Here is a 16624-nt window from a genome sequence, read left to right on the forward strand (position 1 = left end):
CAAAAAGACCAAAAAAAAGATCATTTCCATGTACATAGCACAGCATAAAGAAGTTTCAATATAAAATGATGGATTTCTGTTTCATAATGTTCACTTTTTAAAAACTATGTAACAAATACCACACAATTGTTTTCAAAGCTATCCTGCTTTTCTGTGCTTCCTTCTGTGTTCTTTTGTTCATTTTTTCCTTCCCTCCCCATCCCAGCCTAAAGAAGGCCACTCTTAGACACAAATATGTGTAGGTATGTATGTATATACATATATCTGTAAATATATATGTGTGTGTGTGTGTGTGTGTGTGTGTGTGTGTGTGTGTGTGTGTGTGTAGAACCATGATATACATCATCTATTAGCTCTTTTTCTGGAGGTAGGTAGCACCTTCCTTCATAGGTCCTTTGTAGTTGATTTGAATATTTAAAGTACTCAAATTGACTTTAGTCATTCAGATTTGTTCTTAGAACAATATTGTTGTTACTATGCACAGTTTTCTCTTAGTTCTGCTCATTTTACTCTTCATTATTTCATGCAAGTCTTTCCATGTTTTTCTAAAATCTACCAGCTCATAATTTCTTATAACACAGTAGTAGTGCATAGTCATAGACTACAACTTGTTTAGCCATTCCCCACTCAATGGGCATCCCCTCAGTTTCTAGTTCTTTGCCACCACAAAGAGCTGCTATAAATATTTCAGAACATATAAGTTCTTTTCTTTTTTCCCTGATCTCCATGGAAAACAGACCTAATAGTGGTATTGCTGTGCCAAAGGGTATATGCAGTTTTATAACTTTAGTTATAATTCCAGATTGCTTTCCCAAATGGTTGGATCAGTTCACAGTTCTACCAGCAGTGAATTTAGTGTCCCAATTTTTTCATATCCCCTTCCAACATGTTGCTTTCCCCTTCCATCATTTTAATCAATCTGATGGGCATAAGATATTTCAGAGTTGTTTTAATTTGCATTTCTCTAATCAATAATGATTTAGAGCATTTCTTTCATATGATATGGTTTTGATTTCATTGGAAAACTACCCGTTCACATCCTTTGACCATTTATCAATTGGGGAATGAATTGTGTTCTTATAAATTTGACAAAGTTCTTTATATGTTTGAGATATAAGACCTTTATTGGAGAAACTGTCTATAAAAAAAATCTTCCCCCAATTTTCTGCTTTCCATTTAACTTTGCTCTGTTGGTTTTATTTGTACAAAACCTTTTTCATTTAATGTAATAGGAATTATCTATTTTATACCTCATAATGTTCTATCTCTTGTTTACTCATAAATTGTTCTCTTATCCATAAGTATGATAGGTAATATGTATCATGTTCTCTGATTTTCTTGTGATATCTCCCTTTATATCTGGATCAGGTATCATGAGACCTATTTGTACAAAATTATAGCAGCTTTTTTGTGGTGACTAAGAATTAGAAATCAAAGGAATGCCCATCAATTGAGAAATGGCTGAACAATTTGTGGTATATGATGGTGAGGGAATATTACTGTGCTTTTAGAAATTATCAGCAGGATGTTTTCAGAAAGGCCTGGAAAGACTTGTATGAACTGACGTATAGTGAAGTGAGCAGAACCAGGAGAATGTTGTGCACAGTGACAGCAATATTATTCAGTGAAGAACTGTAGGGACTAACGATGAAGCATACCCTCCACCTCCAAATAAAGAACTGATATTGATTGAGCACAGACTGAAGCCCAAATTTTTCACTTTTCTTTCATGTTTTTTTTTATTCGAGTTTTTTTGTACAAAGTGACTAACATGGTAATGTTTTACATAATTGCACGTGTTGAAAAAGGACAGCCCAAGTGCTGCCATCTTCCCCCCCCAAAAAAAGATATTGATCTATGTTTCTTCCAGACTTGCTTTCCAGCTTTCCCAACAACTTTTACCAAATAATAAATTCTTATCCCCAAAACTTAAATCTATATGTTTGTCAAACACAAGGTTACTGTTGTCATTTGCTAATGTGTATTCAGTTCTACTGATCTACTTTCCTATTTCTTGACCAGTACCAAATAGTTTTGACAATTATTGCCTTAGAATATAGTTTAAGATCTGGTACTACTGACAATTTTTTAATTTAAAAAAAAGTTAAATTCAAAATTTTTCTTGATACCATATATATATATATATATATATATATATATATTTTTTTTTTTTTTTTTTTTTTTTTTTTGCGGGGCATTGAGGGTTAAGTGACTTGCCCAGGGTCACACAACTAGTAAGTGTGAAGTGTGTGAGGTCAGATTTGAACTCAGGTCCTCCTGAATCCAAGACTGGTGCTCTATCTACTGCACCACCTAGCTGCCCTCTCTTGATACTATTTTTATAGCACCTAAATATCCCTCTTCATCATTCTTCCTCCCAGAAAGCCCTATCATATAACAAACCATATTTTTAAAAGGAAAAAGAGAAAAAAATCAGCAAAACTTACCAAAATATTGGGGGAAAAATTCCAAATTCTATTCAGTGTTCCAAAACTTGTGGACCTCCCACCTCAGCAAAGGCTGGAGGAGATGTCTTTTTAATACTTCTTTGGAACTATGCTTCTTGGTAATTTCACAATATTCAGTTTCAGTTGTTTTGCATAGTTTGTAGTCATTGTATATGTTGTTTTCCTGGTCTTGTTTACTTTACTCTTACTTCATGTTCTCATAAGTCTTTCCACGCTTCTCTGTTCATCATATTCATCGTTTCTTATGGCACAATAATATTTCATTATGTTCATGTGTCATAATTTGTTCAGATATTCCCTGGTAAGGGGCATCCATTTTGTTTCTAGTTCTTTGTTACCCCGCAAAAGTCTTTTATAAGTATTTTGAACTTTATATAAGGACTTTCTTTTCATCAGTGACTTCTTTGGAGTATGTACTTAGCAGTGGAATCTCTGGGTCTGTGGGTATGGACATTTTAGCCTTTTCTTTACTATAATTCCAAATTGTTTTGCAGAGTAGTTATGCTAATTTCACACCTCCACCAAAATGCATTAGTGATCTTATCTTTTCATGCCCCACCCCTAACACTGACTCTTTGCATCTTTTTTTTCAGCTTTCCCAATTTGTTCAGTGTGGGGTGAAACTTCAAGGTTATTTTGATTGGCATTTCTCTTATTAATGATTTGGAGCATTCTTAACTATGGTTGTCAATAGCATACAATTCTTCAGTTGAAAACTATTAGTTCAGATCTTTTGGGGAATGGCTTTTGGCCTTGTATCTTTATGTTAGCTATCTATGTCTTATCTTGAATACCAGACCCTTATCAAGAGTATTTTATACGAGGATGATCCCCCTCCTTGCTTTCCTTCTAATCCTCTGTGCATTAATTTGTGGGAATGTGTCCTGCAGAAGTTTTTCAATTTCATGTAATCAAAATAACTCCTTTATCTTTTGAAATCACTCTTGTTATACCTAAGATTTAGGAGAATCCTTTTATCATCTGTGTAGATGATGGCTTAGAGTGGGGACAGACCAGAAGCAGAAAGAACAGTTAGAAGACTTGAAGGCAGAAATAGTTCTGTAGAGATTAGATAAGAATAAGCAAAGGTAGAGCTGGTTATGAAGTAGTCCAGGCAGCTGTCTCCCCCATAAAAAGTTAAAGATATAATCATATCTAGCATTTAGATAGTTTTCCACACACATTATCTCGTTGGATATTGGGAGGCAGGGATACTTTTGCTTTAGTCTTGCCCAGGGACTGCCTAGCCCAGTGCCAGGCACATAGTAGGTGCTTAGTGCTTGTAGATAGATTGATAAGGAAACAGCAGAGGTCTCAGAGATATTACCTTAGAGACAGGTGACCTAGTCATAAAAGGATGAATTAGAAAGCAGAGCAGAATTCACTGACCAAAACTGGGCAATAGTGATAAAACATTTACAAAAATGTCATAACAGAGAGGGGTAGAGGATTTACTTTGATACTGAACTAGCCTCTGAAATGAAGGCTTTTTATAAGAAAAAGAGAGAAAAACTAACCAACAATTACATTAAGAAAGTCTGACATATGTAGTATTTTACTGGGATTCTTAGTCGCTTTCCTCTGTAAAGAAAGGGGAAAATATATGTTTTCTGGAAGTTCTTTGTAGCCAAATTTGGTCATTATCATTTTACAGTATTCAGTTTAAGCCATTTTGTTCTTTCCATTTACATTGTTGTTGTCATTGTGTATTTTATTTTCCTAGTTCTGCTTATTACTTCAATTCATATTCATTATTTATTTTTTGACATTTTAATTAGCATTTTATTTTTTCCCCCAATTACGTGTAAAGATAGTTTTCAACACTGATTTTGTAAGATTTTGAGTTCCAGATTTTTCTCTTTCTCTACTCCATCCCCAGCCAGCAAGGAATCTGATCTAGGTTATACAATGTAGTCATATTATGAAAGAAAAATCATAACAAAAGGGAAAAACTATGAGAAAGAAAAAACAAAAAGTGGAATACAGTATTCCTCCATCTGTATTCAGTCTCTTTATTTCTTTCTCTGGATGTGGAGAGTATTTTCAAATCATCATGAGTCTTGTGGAATTGTCTTGCATCATTGTATTCCTGAGAAGAGCTTAGTCTATCATAGTTGGTCATTGCATGCACAGTGTTGCTGTTACTGTGTATAATGTTCTTCTGGTTTTGCTCATTTTATTCAATGTCAGTTCATGTAAATTTTTCCAGGTGTTTCTGAAATCTACCTGCTCATCATTTCTTATACCACAATATTATGTTTACATTCATATACCACATAGGTTCATTATTTCTTATATAGCACACTAAGATTCTCTTATATTCCTGTACTGCAACTTAAACCAATTGATGGGTATCTACTTTGTTTCCAGTTCTTTGCTACTACCAAAAACAAAAACCAAAAAAAATCTTTATAAATATACTGGTATTTATGGAACCTTTCATTTTACTATTGACCTCTTTGGGGTAAATTCCTAGCAGCAGAATCTCAGAATCAAAGAGTATGGACATTTTATTCACTTTATATAATTTCAAATTCCTTTATAATGATTTGACCAGTTCACAGGTCTATAGTGTATTAGCCCTCCATTGTTTCTGCAACCTGTTTTTTTTTCTTTTTTTGGTGGGGCAGTGAGGCTTAAGTGACTTGCCCAGAGTCACACAGCTAGTAAGTGTCAAGTGTCTGAGGCCGGATTTGAACTCAGGTCTTCCTGAATCCAGGGCCGGTGCTTTATCTACTGTTCCGCCTAGCTACCCTACAACCTCTCAAAGATTTACTACTTCATGCTTTTTTTCATCTTTGCCAGTTTGATGGATATAAGAAGAAACCTCAAAGTTGTTTTGATCTTAATTTCTTTATTAGTAATCTCTAACATTTTTTCATACTGTTAACAGTTTACAATTCTTTTGAGAACTGTTTCTTCACATCCTTTGAGCATTTATCTATTAAGTAATGGCTTTTGGTGGCCACAGTCATTCTTTATTCATATTAGCTGCATCCCATAAGTTTTTGTATGTTGTCTCATTATTGTCATTCTCTTTGATGAAATTATTGTTTCTATGATTTGTTCTTTGACCCACTCATTCTTTAAGGTGATATTATTTGGTTTCCAGTTAATTTTTCATCTGTCTTTCCTTGGCCTTTCATTACACTTAATTTGTATTGCATTATGATCTAAAAATGATGCATTTATTATTTCTGCCATTCTGCATTTGACTCTGAGGTTTTTATGCCCTAATACATGGGCATACGTTTTTTGTGTAGGTGCCATGTACCTCTGAGAAAAAAGTATATTCCTTGCTATCCCCATTCAGTTTTTTATTTTCTTTCCCCATGCAGTTTTTTCCAGATGTCTGTCATATCTAAATTTCCTTAAGTTCTATTCATGTCCTTAATTTTTTTTCTTTATTTTGTGGTTAGATTTATCTAGTTCTGAGAGAGGGGGTTAAGTATAGTTTTGCAGTCTCTTCCTTCCTTTAATTCACTTTTAACTTCTCCTCTAAGAATATTTAGATGCTATACCACTTGATGCATATAGATTTAGTATTGATATGACTTCATTGTCTATGGTACCTTTTAGCAAGATGTAGTTCCCTTCCTTATCTCTTTTAATTAAATCTATTTTTACTTTTGCTTTGTCTGAGATAAGGATTGCTACACCTGGTTTTGTTTTTTTTGTTTGTTTGTTTGTTTTTAGTCCAGCTGAAGTTTAATATATTCTGCTCCAGCCTTTTACTTTTACTCTGTATGTATCTCTCTGCTTCAAGTGTGTTTCTTCTGAACAACATATTATAGGATTCTGGCTTTTAATCCACTCTGCTATCTGCTTCCATTTTATGGGCGAGTTCATCCTATTCACATTCACAGTTATGATTATTAACTCTGTATATCCCTCCCTCCTATTTTTCTCCTTGTTTATACTTTTCTTTCTTCTTTCACCCTGTCCCTCCCCACCAATGTTTTGCTTCTGGCCACTGCCTCCTGCAATCTGACCTCCCTTCTATCAACTCCTTCTTCCTTTTCTTTCCCCTTTCCCTTCCTACTCCCCTATAGATAAATTTCTATACCCAACTGAGTGTATGTTATTTTTTCTTTGAGCCAAGTCTTATGAGAATAAGGTTCAAACAATGCTTATCCCCTTCCTTCTTTTCCTCTGTTGTAATAGATCTTTTGTCCCTCTTCCTATGATGTAATTTACCCCATTCTGCCTCCTCTTTCTTCTTCTCCCAGTAGAGTCCTTTATTTTTCACCTCTTAAGGATTTTTAAAAAAAATAGTATCACATCAAAATCAACTTATATCCACATCCTCTGTCCACCTATCTGCCCTAGTAGAGATACAGTTCTCACCTTCCCATGTAGGGATGTAAACAATTTAACCCTGTTGAATAACATGTTTGGTTTTGGGGTTGCTTTTTTTTTTTTCTATTTTACCTTTTTATGTTTCTCTTAACTCTAGTATTTGTAGATCAAATTTTCTGTTCAACTCTGGTCTTTTCATCCAGAAAGTTTGAAAATACCCTTTTTTCATTGAATGCCCATCTTTTTCCTGACAGATAATGCCTCAGTTTTCCTGGCTAGTTGATTCTTGGTTGTAATCCCAGTTCCTTTGCCATCTGGAATATCTCATTCCAAGCCCTCTGATTCTTTAATGTTGAAGCTTCCAGGTCCTGTGTAATCCTGACTGTGACTCCTTGATATTTAAAGTGTTTCTTTCTGGCCATTTGAAGTATTCTCTCCTTCACCTGATAATTATGGAATTTGGTATAACATTCCTTGGAGTTTTCATTTTGGGGTCTGTTTCAGGAGGTGAGTGGTGAATTCCTTCAATGACTATTTTACCCTTTGGTTCTAGGATATTGGGGCAGTTCTTGATAATTTCCTGAAATATGTTGTCCAGGTAGTCCAATAATTCTTAAATTGTTTCTCCTGGATCTATTTTTCAGGTCAGTTGTTTTTCTGATAGGGTATTTTACATTTTCTTCTATTTTTACGTTCTTTTGATTCTGTTTGATTGATTCCTGATGTCTCAGAGTCATTAGCTTCCATCTGCCCAATTCTAATTTTTAAGGAACTGTTTTCTTCAGCCAATTTTTGTCCTTTTTCCAAGCTATAGACTCTCTTGCATGCCTCTCATTTCTTTTCTCATTTTTTTTTCTACTTCTCTTATTTGAGTTTTTAAATCCTTTTTGACCTCTTCCAAAGAAGGCTTTTTGGTTTTCAGACCAATTCATCTTCCGCTTTGAGGCTTCATATATAGGAATTTTGCCAGTGTTTTCCTCTTCTGAGTTTGTATTTTGGTCTTCCCTGTCTCCATAGTAGTTTTCTGTGGTAAAGGTTCTTTTTTGTTTCTTACTCATATTTAACGTGTATTGTGACTTTTAAAGTTGGCTCTGGTCTGGGGGACCAGAGGTCTGATGAACGACTTTTCTGTTATGAGGCTTCAGTGGCTTAAGGTGGCTTGCTCCCTGTACTGGGGTGGCCCAGCTCGTAGAGCTGTTTGTAGTGTATAATCCAGCTGGCAGATTGTATTCTGCATTGGGGCTAGCAGGGAGAGGAGGGTGAAGGGAGGGGGTGCAGTTCACAACTGGCCTGCTGTGCCACTAGCCTTCCGGGTCAGAAAGAAGGTCCTCAGCTGTGATCTTAGCCCTTCTGCTGGGTTGCCCAGAAACCCTTTGTACTCTGCTGTGCTCTCCTTTTATGCAAGAGAGACAGACGTTTTCTGAAGTCCTTACAGGTTATCTTTTTTTTTTTTTTTTTGGTGAGGCATTTGGGGTTAAGTGAATTGCCCAGGGTCACACAGCTAGTAAGTGTTAAGTGTCTGAGGCCGGATTTGAAACTCAGGTCCCTCCTGACTCCAGGGACGCGTTCTCTATCCACTGTGCCATCTAGCTGCCCCCTTACAGGTTATCTTAAGCCAGAAAATAGTTTCACTCCATCTTTTTGTACTTTCTGTAGCTCAGAATCCATTTAGAGGCTTGATTTAATGTTGTTTCCTAGGGATATTTGGGAAAGCTCAGGCAACTTCCTGGCTTCTCTCTACCATCTTGTCTCTGCTTCCCTTTTATTCATATTAAAAAGGAGAATTTAAATCAAAGTTTAGAGTTGCCATCTTCATTTAATTTTAGCAAGACAAGTCTGCATGTTAATAAGAACTATAGCATAGCCTTTATTTTCAATGTTTAATTTTATTTTTTATAGGCCCACTTTTATACCTAACTTTAGACATTTATATCTTTTAAGTACTTTTCCTTTCTCATTTTGAAAATTTCAAACTGTAATGCATCAGTTTCTCTCAGGAGAACTTAATGCTTTTACAATTTAATGTAAATTGTAACCTTTTGAACCTCATTGCCACATTGTAGTTTGAAAGCCCAATCTAAAACTAAATGATTAAGGTTTTATGTGTGTTCTTCTTATCTTGCCCTCATGAAAACTTATTAATAATACTTAAGTATCTGATTAATATAACTGCAGTCTCTAGAGGATGAAAACTTAGTTATAGCCCAAACTGATAGAGCAATGTAAATTTATCCTACTGAATTACTATTACTTGGGTTAAAAATGTAATTTAGCTTATACATGCATAAAATATAAAATCCCAGTGATTTTATTCCATCTTTTCCTCTTTATCATTTCTTGTTTTGTTTTGCGGGGCAATGAGGGTTAAGTGACTTGCCCAGGGTCATACAGCTAGTAAAGTGTCTAGTGTCTGAGGCCGGATTTGAACTCAGATCTCCTGAATCCAGGGCTGGTGCTTATCCACTGTGCACCTAGCTGCCCTTTCTCTTTATTTTTTTTTCTTTTTTTTCTTTTTTTTTTTTTTTTAGTGAGGCAGTTGGGGTTAAGTGCACTTGCCCAGGGTCACACAGCTAGTAAGTGTCTAGTGTCTGAGGCCGGATTTGAACTCAGATCCTCCTGAGTCCAGGGCCGGTGCTCTATCCACTGCGCCATCTAGCTGCCCCTCTTTATTATTTCTTAAGGGAAATAAGTAATGTGGCTTGAGCCCAACTTGTGATACTTTTTTCCTCCAGAGGATGTATAGTTCAATTCTCTGCTTAGTTAGTTAAAACCCAAATAAATAATGAATTTATTATAAGTTTCCATGAAGACATTTGTCACGATGCCCTTGGTTTTTTCTGTTTGTCCTTTGATTCCTTCTGTACAACTTCCTTGTATAAGATGTTCTGGGGAAAAGTATTGGATAGGTATCAGAAGATTTTCATTTTCTCGTACTGCTCTCCCACCATTACTACTTGTAATCTTAGAAAAATCTCTAGTCAGCAGGCATTTATTAAGCATCTATGGTTAGGCATGGAGATACAAAGACAACGCACTGCGTTATTAACTGCAGCGAGCTACATTCTTTTGAGGAGTCAAAAGCTGGTTAAAAGGACACAGTGCAGTGAAAAGTAATCCCCCTTTCTGGGCCTGTGCAGTTTAGGCTTGATCTTAAATGAGTCCCTGCCACAGTTTGCCAAGCATGCTTGTGGGTAACTGCTTTTAGAGATATTTATTTCCATGTAAGAATATATACGTAGAGCCCCATTGTATTTAAAATAAACGATGGGACCTTAAAATAGTAATTGCAGGAGAATTACTAACATCTGGAAGCCTACATTTACCACTACCAATTCCTTCATTTGTTCAGTCTCTTAAAAGCATAGTATATTTTCATTGGCTCTGGTATAACCTCTTTTTGGATTTGTAACACTTTTATACTTAATAATTTTGAAAGTCAGTTTGGATGTTTAAAAAGCTTGGAAGTTTCCAAGAAATGCATTGACCCTATAAAGAGTTGTTTATATTTTTTGACTTGTATTTCTATATAACAAAAACTTGCTATGTAACTGAAGATTATAGATTTAATCTTAATCGTTGTTTTTGTTGTTTGTCCTTCATTCTCAAAGAGGCCTATGTCATTGGGGGGAGGGCTGTGCAAAGTCACCAACCTCACACTCTCCCCCCAGAGCCATCTAGGTCCAATGGCAAGATATACTTCGGGACTACTGGAGATGGTGCCAGATGTTTAAGGCAATTGGGGTTAAGTGACTTGCCCAGGGTCACACAGCTAATAGGTGTCTGAGGTCAGATTTTAACTTAGATCCACCCAACTTCAAAGCCACTGCCCTTCTAATTTTAATCATATATTTAACTAAATAATAGATTTAGAGCTGGAAGGGACCTCAGAGGATATCTTGTCCAACCTCTTTATTTTACAGATGAAGAAATTGAGAATGTAAGTGATTAGGGGAGGGTTATACAGCTACAGAGGCAGGATTTAACCCCTGGTCTTCCTGACTCCAAGTCTGGCAGCCTGTACTCCCTCACCATTCCATCTTTCTTGTACCATCCTTTTAATTTTTTGGACTGAAACATGACCATACGCATTTTATTTTAGCGCAATTGTGAGTTCAGAGTCAGAAGATGAGTTCACATCCTGGTTCTGCCATTTGCTACCTGTGTAACATTTGACCCATTGGGATCTTAGTTTCCTCATCCGTGTAATAAGGAGGTTTACTTGCATGAGCTCAAAGGGCTCTTTCAGCTATACTAAGTCTTAAAAATTTTCAGTTTATCTGATAACAAATAACACATTTAGTCATTGGAATTTTAAAATAGCACGGCCAAATAGAGTGCTAGAATCACCCCATTTTCTACCTTTTTAATAATAATGTTTGAAATTATTGAGTGGAAGAGTGGATTATTAGATTAATAGAGAGCTGACCTCATAGCCAGGAAAGACGACCCTGCACCTGACACATCCAGGCTGTGTGATGCCAGACAAGGCACTTAATCTCTCAGTGCTCTAAGGTACCTCTCTAGGTTACAGAGAGGGTGCTGCTGACCTGCATTAGTCCAGAGAGTTACCCTGCACAAATGAAATCACAGGAACAATTTATATCCTTATCCTTAAAATTATTAGATCAAAGGTCCTATTTAGATTAAAAGTATTCCAGTTAGGCTAAAAATAAGTTATTTAAACATCTTATGATTTGAAACAACTCCCATTAAATTAGCTGAGACATTATTTCATTTGTAACTTTTTTTAACCAGGGAAGGTAAACCATGGTTATTCATACACCAGCATTGATAACAATTTACTTCTTTTGATTGAATTAACAAGATGGCTTTTGTCTAATTAAAATACTAAATTAAAGAGTATCATTTAAGAGGACGCATTTCTTGCATTTTTCAAACAGTTCAGTCTACTTCTTTAGAGTCTCTAAAAAAGAACAGAACTAGGAGCAGCTATGAGTGGTGGGATACGCTGCCTCTAGAGGGAGATCTTCAAACAGAAGTTAGGTGGTCACCATGAGTTAGGATGTTGTAAAAGGTATTCCTGTTCTGGTACAAGTTGGACTCGGTTCTTTTTCTACTCTGAGATTTTGTGAATTACTTGAATTTTCGAAAAAGCTGAGATTTCCCTCCCTCTGATGAATGAAGTTTCCATTTTAGGAAACATATTGTAAAACTGAGAATCAGCTTTAAGATTTGTTTTATTTTTAGCATTGCTTATTATTTCTTCTGAATAGACACTCCTTGAATATGCTGAGAAATGGAAAACCTCAGAAGATCCTTTACCTTTGTTGGAGGTTTACACTGTGGCTATTCAAAGCTATGCTAAAGCACGACCTTATCTTACCTCTGAGTGTGAAAATGTAGCATTGGTGCTGGAACGATTGGCATTGTAAGTATATTTGTCAGTAAATTAAATCCTAGATTTAGATTTTCATGGCCTTTTAGAAATTATTTTAAGAAATTTTAAAGTTAAATAGATTAAGTTAAATCTGTCAATGCAAGAATCACTCATTTTTACTTGACTCATTGGTGTATCCTTACCAACTTTGTGCTTTTCAGAAGCTGTGTTGAGCTTTTACTGTGTCTTCCCTTTGAATTATCAGATAATCAGTGGAAAGAGTTTCAGGCATTGGTGCAGGTAAGAATCTGTAGTAGTTGTGTCCTAAGTGGTTTTACCTCATATGATTTATTATCTAGCTTTGTTAAGCCAGTTAATTTAAATTTCTCTATAGGATGTATTTGATGTATTATATTTAATTCATTCATTCACCAGGTAGTTAAATTCAGGAACTGTTCTAAACACTGGGCATTAAAAACAAAACAAAAAACAGTACCTGCTCTCAAGGAGTCTACATTGTACTGGGAAGAAACTACACATGCACAAGAAAAATGCATATATAAAATCAGTGTAATTGTTTCCTGTTACTAAAGTATATTTGAAAAACATATACAAAGTATGCAAAGAAAACAAAAAGTAATTTCTGGGATGAAAGGATAGTAACGGTTAAGGGAAATAAGGGGATCAGGATAAGCCTATAGGAAGGGGCACTTCAGCTGATCCTTGAAGGAAGCTAGGGATTCCCATTTAGTTTTCCTGTTAGACTTAGACATCATATTATTAAGGTAGTACTTAATTTTCTCTCATTTTTGTCTCATTTGTTATCTTTGACTCAGGAACAAAAGTATAAAGTCTTTTAGGGCAGGACTACTTCTTATACTCCCTTACAGCTTTCTCAGAACCAAACAGTGCTGGGTACACTTGTAGATGATTTAAAACTATATTGGTGATGTTTAATAAATGCTTGTTAAGATGAAAGACATGGAAGATCTTAGCCTCTATAATAAAGGTAAATTATTTATAGCTTTTTCAAAGTGCTTTGACATAATAAACAGCACCCGCAAAAATAAATAAATAAATATTGGTTTGTGATTTAATTAATTGAATTAATAATACATTTTCCTAATGATTAGGCAAAATCTTCCTAACAAGCTGTCAAAGTATATGTCTGGAGGACAGCTAGGTGGCACAGTGGATAAAGCACTGGCCCTGGATTCAGGAGGACCTGAGTTCAAATCCAGCCTCAGACACTTGACACTTACTAGCTGTGTGACCCTGGGCAAGTCACTTAACCCTCATTACTCCACAAAACAAACAAAGTATATGTCTGTGAAAAGTTCTAAAAATACCTTTTTAGCTGTTTTTATAGTGGCATAAGCCTTATTTGGGAATGGCAGACTGAAAAATAGTGATGAAGAAAAAAATATTAGTTGACCTGAGAAATAAATTTATTTTTAAATTTTGCTTATAAATTTATCTTTGCCTAAAATAAAATAAATCGGCTACATACGTTGATATTAGATTTGTATTTATTCATCATTTCCCTCCATTTTAGCATTTCAGCATATCATGAAGTTTGTAATAAATATTATATTTTTCAAATATACCAACAAAAGACAGTTTGTAGATTTTTATATGCAGATGTAATATTGAACTACTTTGCACATTTTGCTAATTATTACCAACTAATTGAACCTTTTTTACAAGGGTAAATGATAAATATATCCTGTTTGTTTTATCTTTCTAAAACTCTTAAGGCATTTTATTTAGTCTTCTTTAATAGAGAATATGTATTCTTAACAAGGATGTCTTATATTTCTTTTTTAAAAAGATACATATCTACACTTCAGAATTTAATTTGAAGTTTATGGGCAAAATTAAGCAACATTTGAAAACATTTGTAAAAATATATTTCAAAATAAAATTTGAAGTAAAAAATGCAAAATGCATTTATAAACGAAAGCATGCTTCTTTTTTCCTTTTGGGAATTTTTTTAACTGTTTCATTCAGAAACTATACCTGTATTTCCATAAATATAGATTGGCTTAAAAAATCTTTTTTATCTACACTGAATTTAATATCTGACCTCTCATGAAATACAGGTTTGATGAAACATCTTTGGATTTTTATATTTGTTTTATAATGTTAATTCTTTATGTAAATAATAGAAATTGAGTTTTATCATTGCTTTATTGTTCTTTTAGAGTGATTATTTAAAATCAGAATGAAATGAAAGTATTAAGCATCTTATAAATGGTTTTTTCAAATAAAACTTTATAAGCTATTTTAAAACTTGTGTTGTTTAGTCATTCAGTCCTATCCAACTCTTCATGACCCTGTTATTGGATTTTGTTTTGGGGTTTTTTTGCAATTATCCTGGAGTGGTTTGTTATTTTCTTCTCAATGGATTAAGGCAAATAGCAGTTAAGTGACGTGCCCTGGGTCACATAGTTTGTGTCTGAGGCCAGATTTAAACTTAGGTCTTCCTTAGTCTAGTCCCTGTGCTCTGTCCACTGAGAATTCTAGATGTTTTTATTTTAAAATTACTACTTTCAAAATGTTTTAGTGTTGCTTTAAAAAAAAAAGTTATCTTAATTCTTTTGGTTTCTGATGTTTCTAGGTAGCTCATAAAAAGCTGATGGAGAATGGAAGCTGTGAATTGCATTTTTTAGCTACTCTTGCTCAAGAAACTGGAGTGTGGAAAAACCCAGTATTGCAAACAATTCTTTCCCAGGAACCATTGGATAAGGAAAAAGGTAAAATTTTTGGAGAGAAAATATATGTTAAAATACAAAAATAAGTACATAATATTTTATGAAATCTTATTTTAAAATATCACTTCTAAAAGAGCTCTTTAAATAATCTTTCCTTTGAAATCCTCAGAGCATTTGTGTTTGATCTTATTCGTCCTCCAGGCTCTTTCTTACCTGTCAAGAAGGTCAGGAGAGGGTACATTCAGAGAACTTTACAGTTGGAAGTGACCTTTAAGGTCTTTTACTTTTGTGGGAGTGCTTTGTGTCATTTTTTGCTTGAATACTGTGAAAGATGGGCCGCTTATTTTACAGATTGAGAAACTTAAGCAGAATGGAAAATGTTTTCTCCAGACTCTCACAGTAAGTCATCAGTAGAGCTGATAATTAAAACCCAGGTCTCAATTCATATTTCAGTACTCTTAATAATAGAGCCCATTACCCTATGCCAGCTTTTCTTGCTAATTTATGAAAATAGCATTTTGTAGATCTAGAATTAGAAAGGAACCTTTAAGGTCTTATAGCCTAAACCTCTTATTTAACAGATGAGAAAACTGAGACTCAGAGGGGAAGTGACTTACCCAAGGTTGTACAGGTAGTAAGTGACAAACCTGGGAATTGTACACAGGTCCACTAACTCCAAACCTACTACTCCGCTGCCTCCATCTTAAATGTTACTTACTTTAAAGATGTCCCAACTGGTTTTATGTTATAAAGAATCTATTTTAGGGGAAACTGGTCGGCATCAGACTGAAAGGAGATTGCAAAGTTACTCTGTTAATAGGAATGATTTAGCCAACCCACATATTGCAAAGAAACTGCTGATGTGCTTTGAAAAAGAGCTGCCTACATATTAATGTCTGGTCAGAACAATATGAATGACACGATATCAAATTATTGTGAACACATAATATTCATGTTTATATGCAGAATGTATAAAGCACGTAGAAAAAAACAGGTTTTCATTTTTGTGTCCTTAAGGGTTTTACATTTTAATAAGTTTAGTGGGACTTTTCTCAAAAGTTGGGGAGAGTAGTGCCCAGCTTCTCCTCTGGGTAGTAAAACTATGAAGAATCTGGGCTTTTCTGTTTTTGTTTCCAGAGGAATGGGATTTCTTTTTTTTTTTTCCTTCTTTAGGATTCAGTATAATAAATGTTGCTTTCAGTGATATTCAGTGATATTTTAATGACAAGGAAGAAATTAGTGTCTTTTGAGTATCAAATATAAATGAAGAACTAGCTATGAAACTGATATAAACTTTTTAACCAGTCTATTCTTTGTACATATGGAAAGTCCTCAGAATTCTGAATCCCTTAATTTTAAAAAACAAAACATTTGTGAAGTTTGAGAGTAAAACTAGAAATGTTTTTTTCCTACTTGAGGAAAGGACAGTGATTGTAGAACTAAGGTTCAAAAGGCAAATTATAACTGACTAGATAGGATACCCATATTTTCTAGAATCCAGTCACTTGATCTGACAAAAAAACAAAACCCCCTATCTTCCTTTTACAAAGCTTGATTATAAAGTACACTTTATTTTCCCAAATTCAGAAGTGTTCAAGAAAATTTTGGGCATAGATTGAGTTTAGGGCACATGGGTGATATAGTAGAATGAGCCCTGGATAGGTTCTGGGCTGAAATCCTGGCTCTGTCCCTTAGTACATGTGACCTTGGGCAAGTTACTCTTGAGATCTTCAGTTTCTTCATTTGAAAAATGAATGGGTTGGAATAGATGATTTCTGGAGTCCTTTCCAACTCTAAATCTGGAC

General features: G+C 34.8%; 1 protein-coding gene across 3 annotated transcripts in view; it reads left to right on the forward strand.

Annotated features, from left to right (window-relative positions):
• ZNF292 (zinc finger protein 292) overlaps window positions 1-16624 on the forward strand; it is a 100747-nt gene that overhangs the window by 56626 nt on the left and 27497 nt on the right. For all 3 annotated transcript variants that reach the window (XM_044000467.1, XM_044000468.1, XM_044000469.1), the window contains 3 exons: window positions 12002-12156; window positions 12327-12405; window positions 14726-14861. In XM_044000467.1, coding sequence (XP_043856402.1) covers window positions 12002-12156; window positions 12327-12405; window positions 14726-14861 — 370 coding nt within the window. The remainder of the gene's footprint in view (window positions 1-12001; window positions 12157-12326; window positions 12406-14725; window positions 14862-16624) is intronic.

The sequence above is a fragment of the Dromiciops gliroides genome, chromosome 4 (assembly GCF_019393635.1).
Source record: "Dromiciops gliroides isolate mDroGli1 chromosome 4, mDroGli1.pri, whole genome shotgun sequence".
Classification (NCBI taxonomy): domain Eukaryota; kingdom Metazoa; phylum Chordata; class Mammalia; order Microbiotheria; family Microbiotheriidae; genus Dromiciops; species Dromiciops gliroides.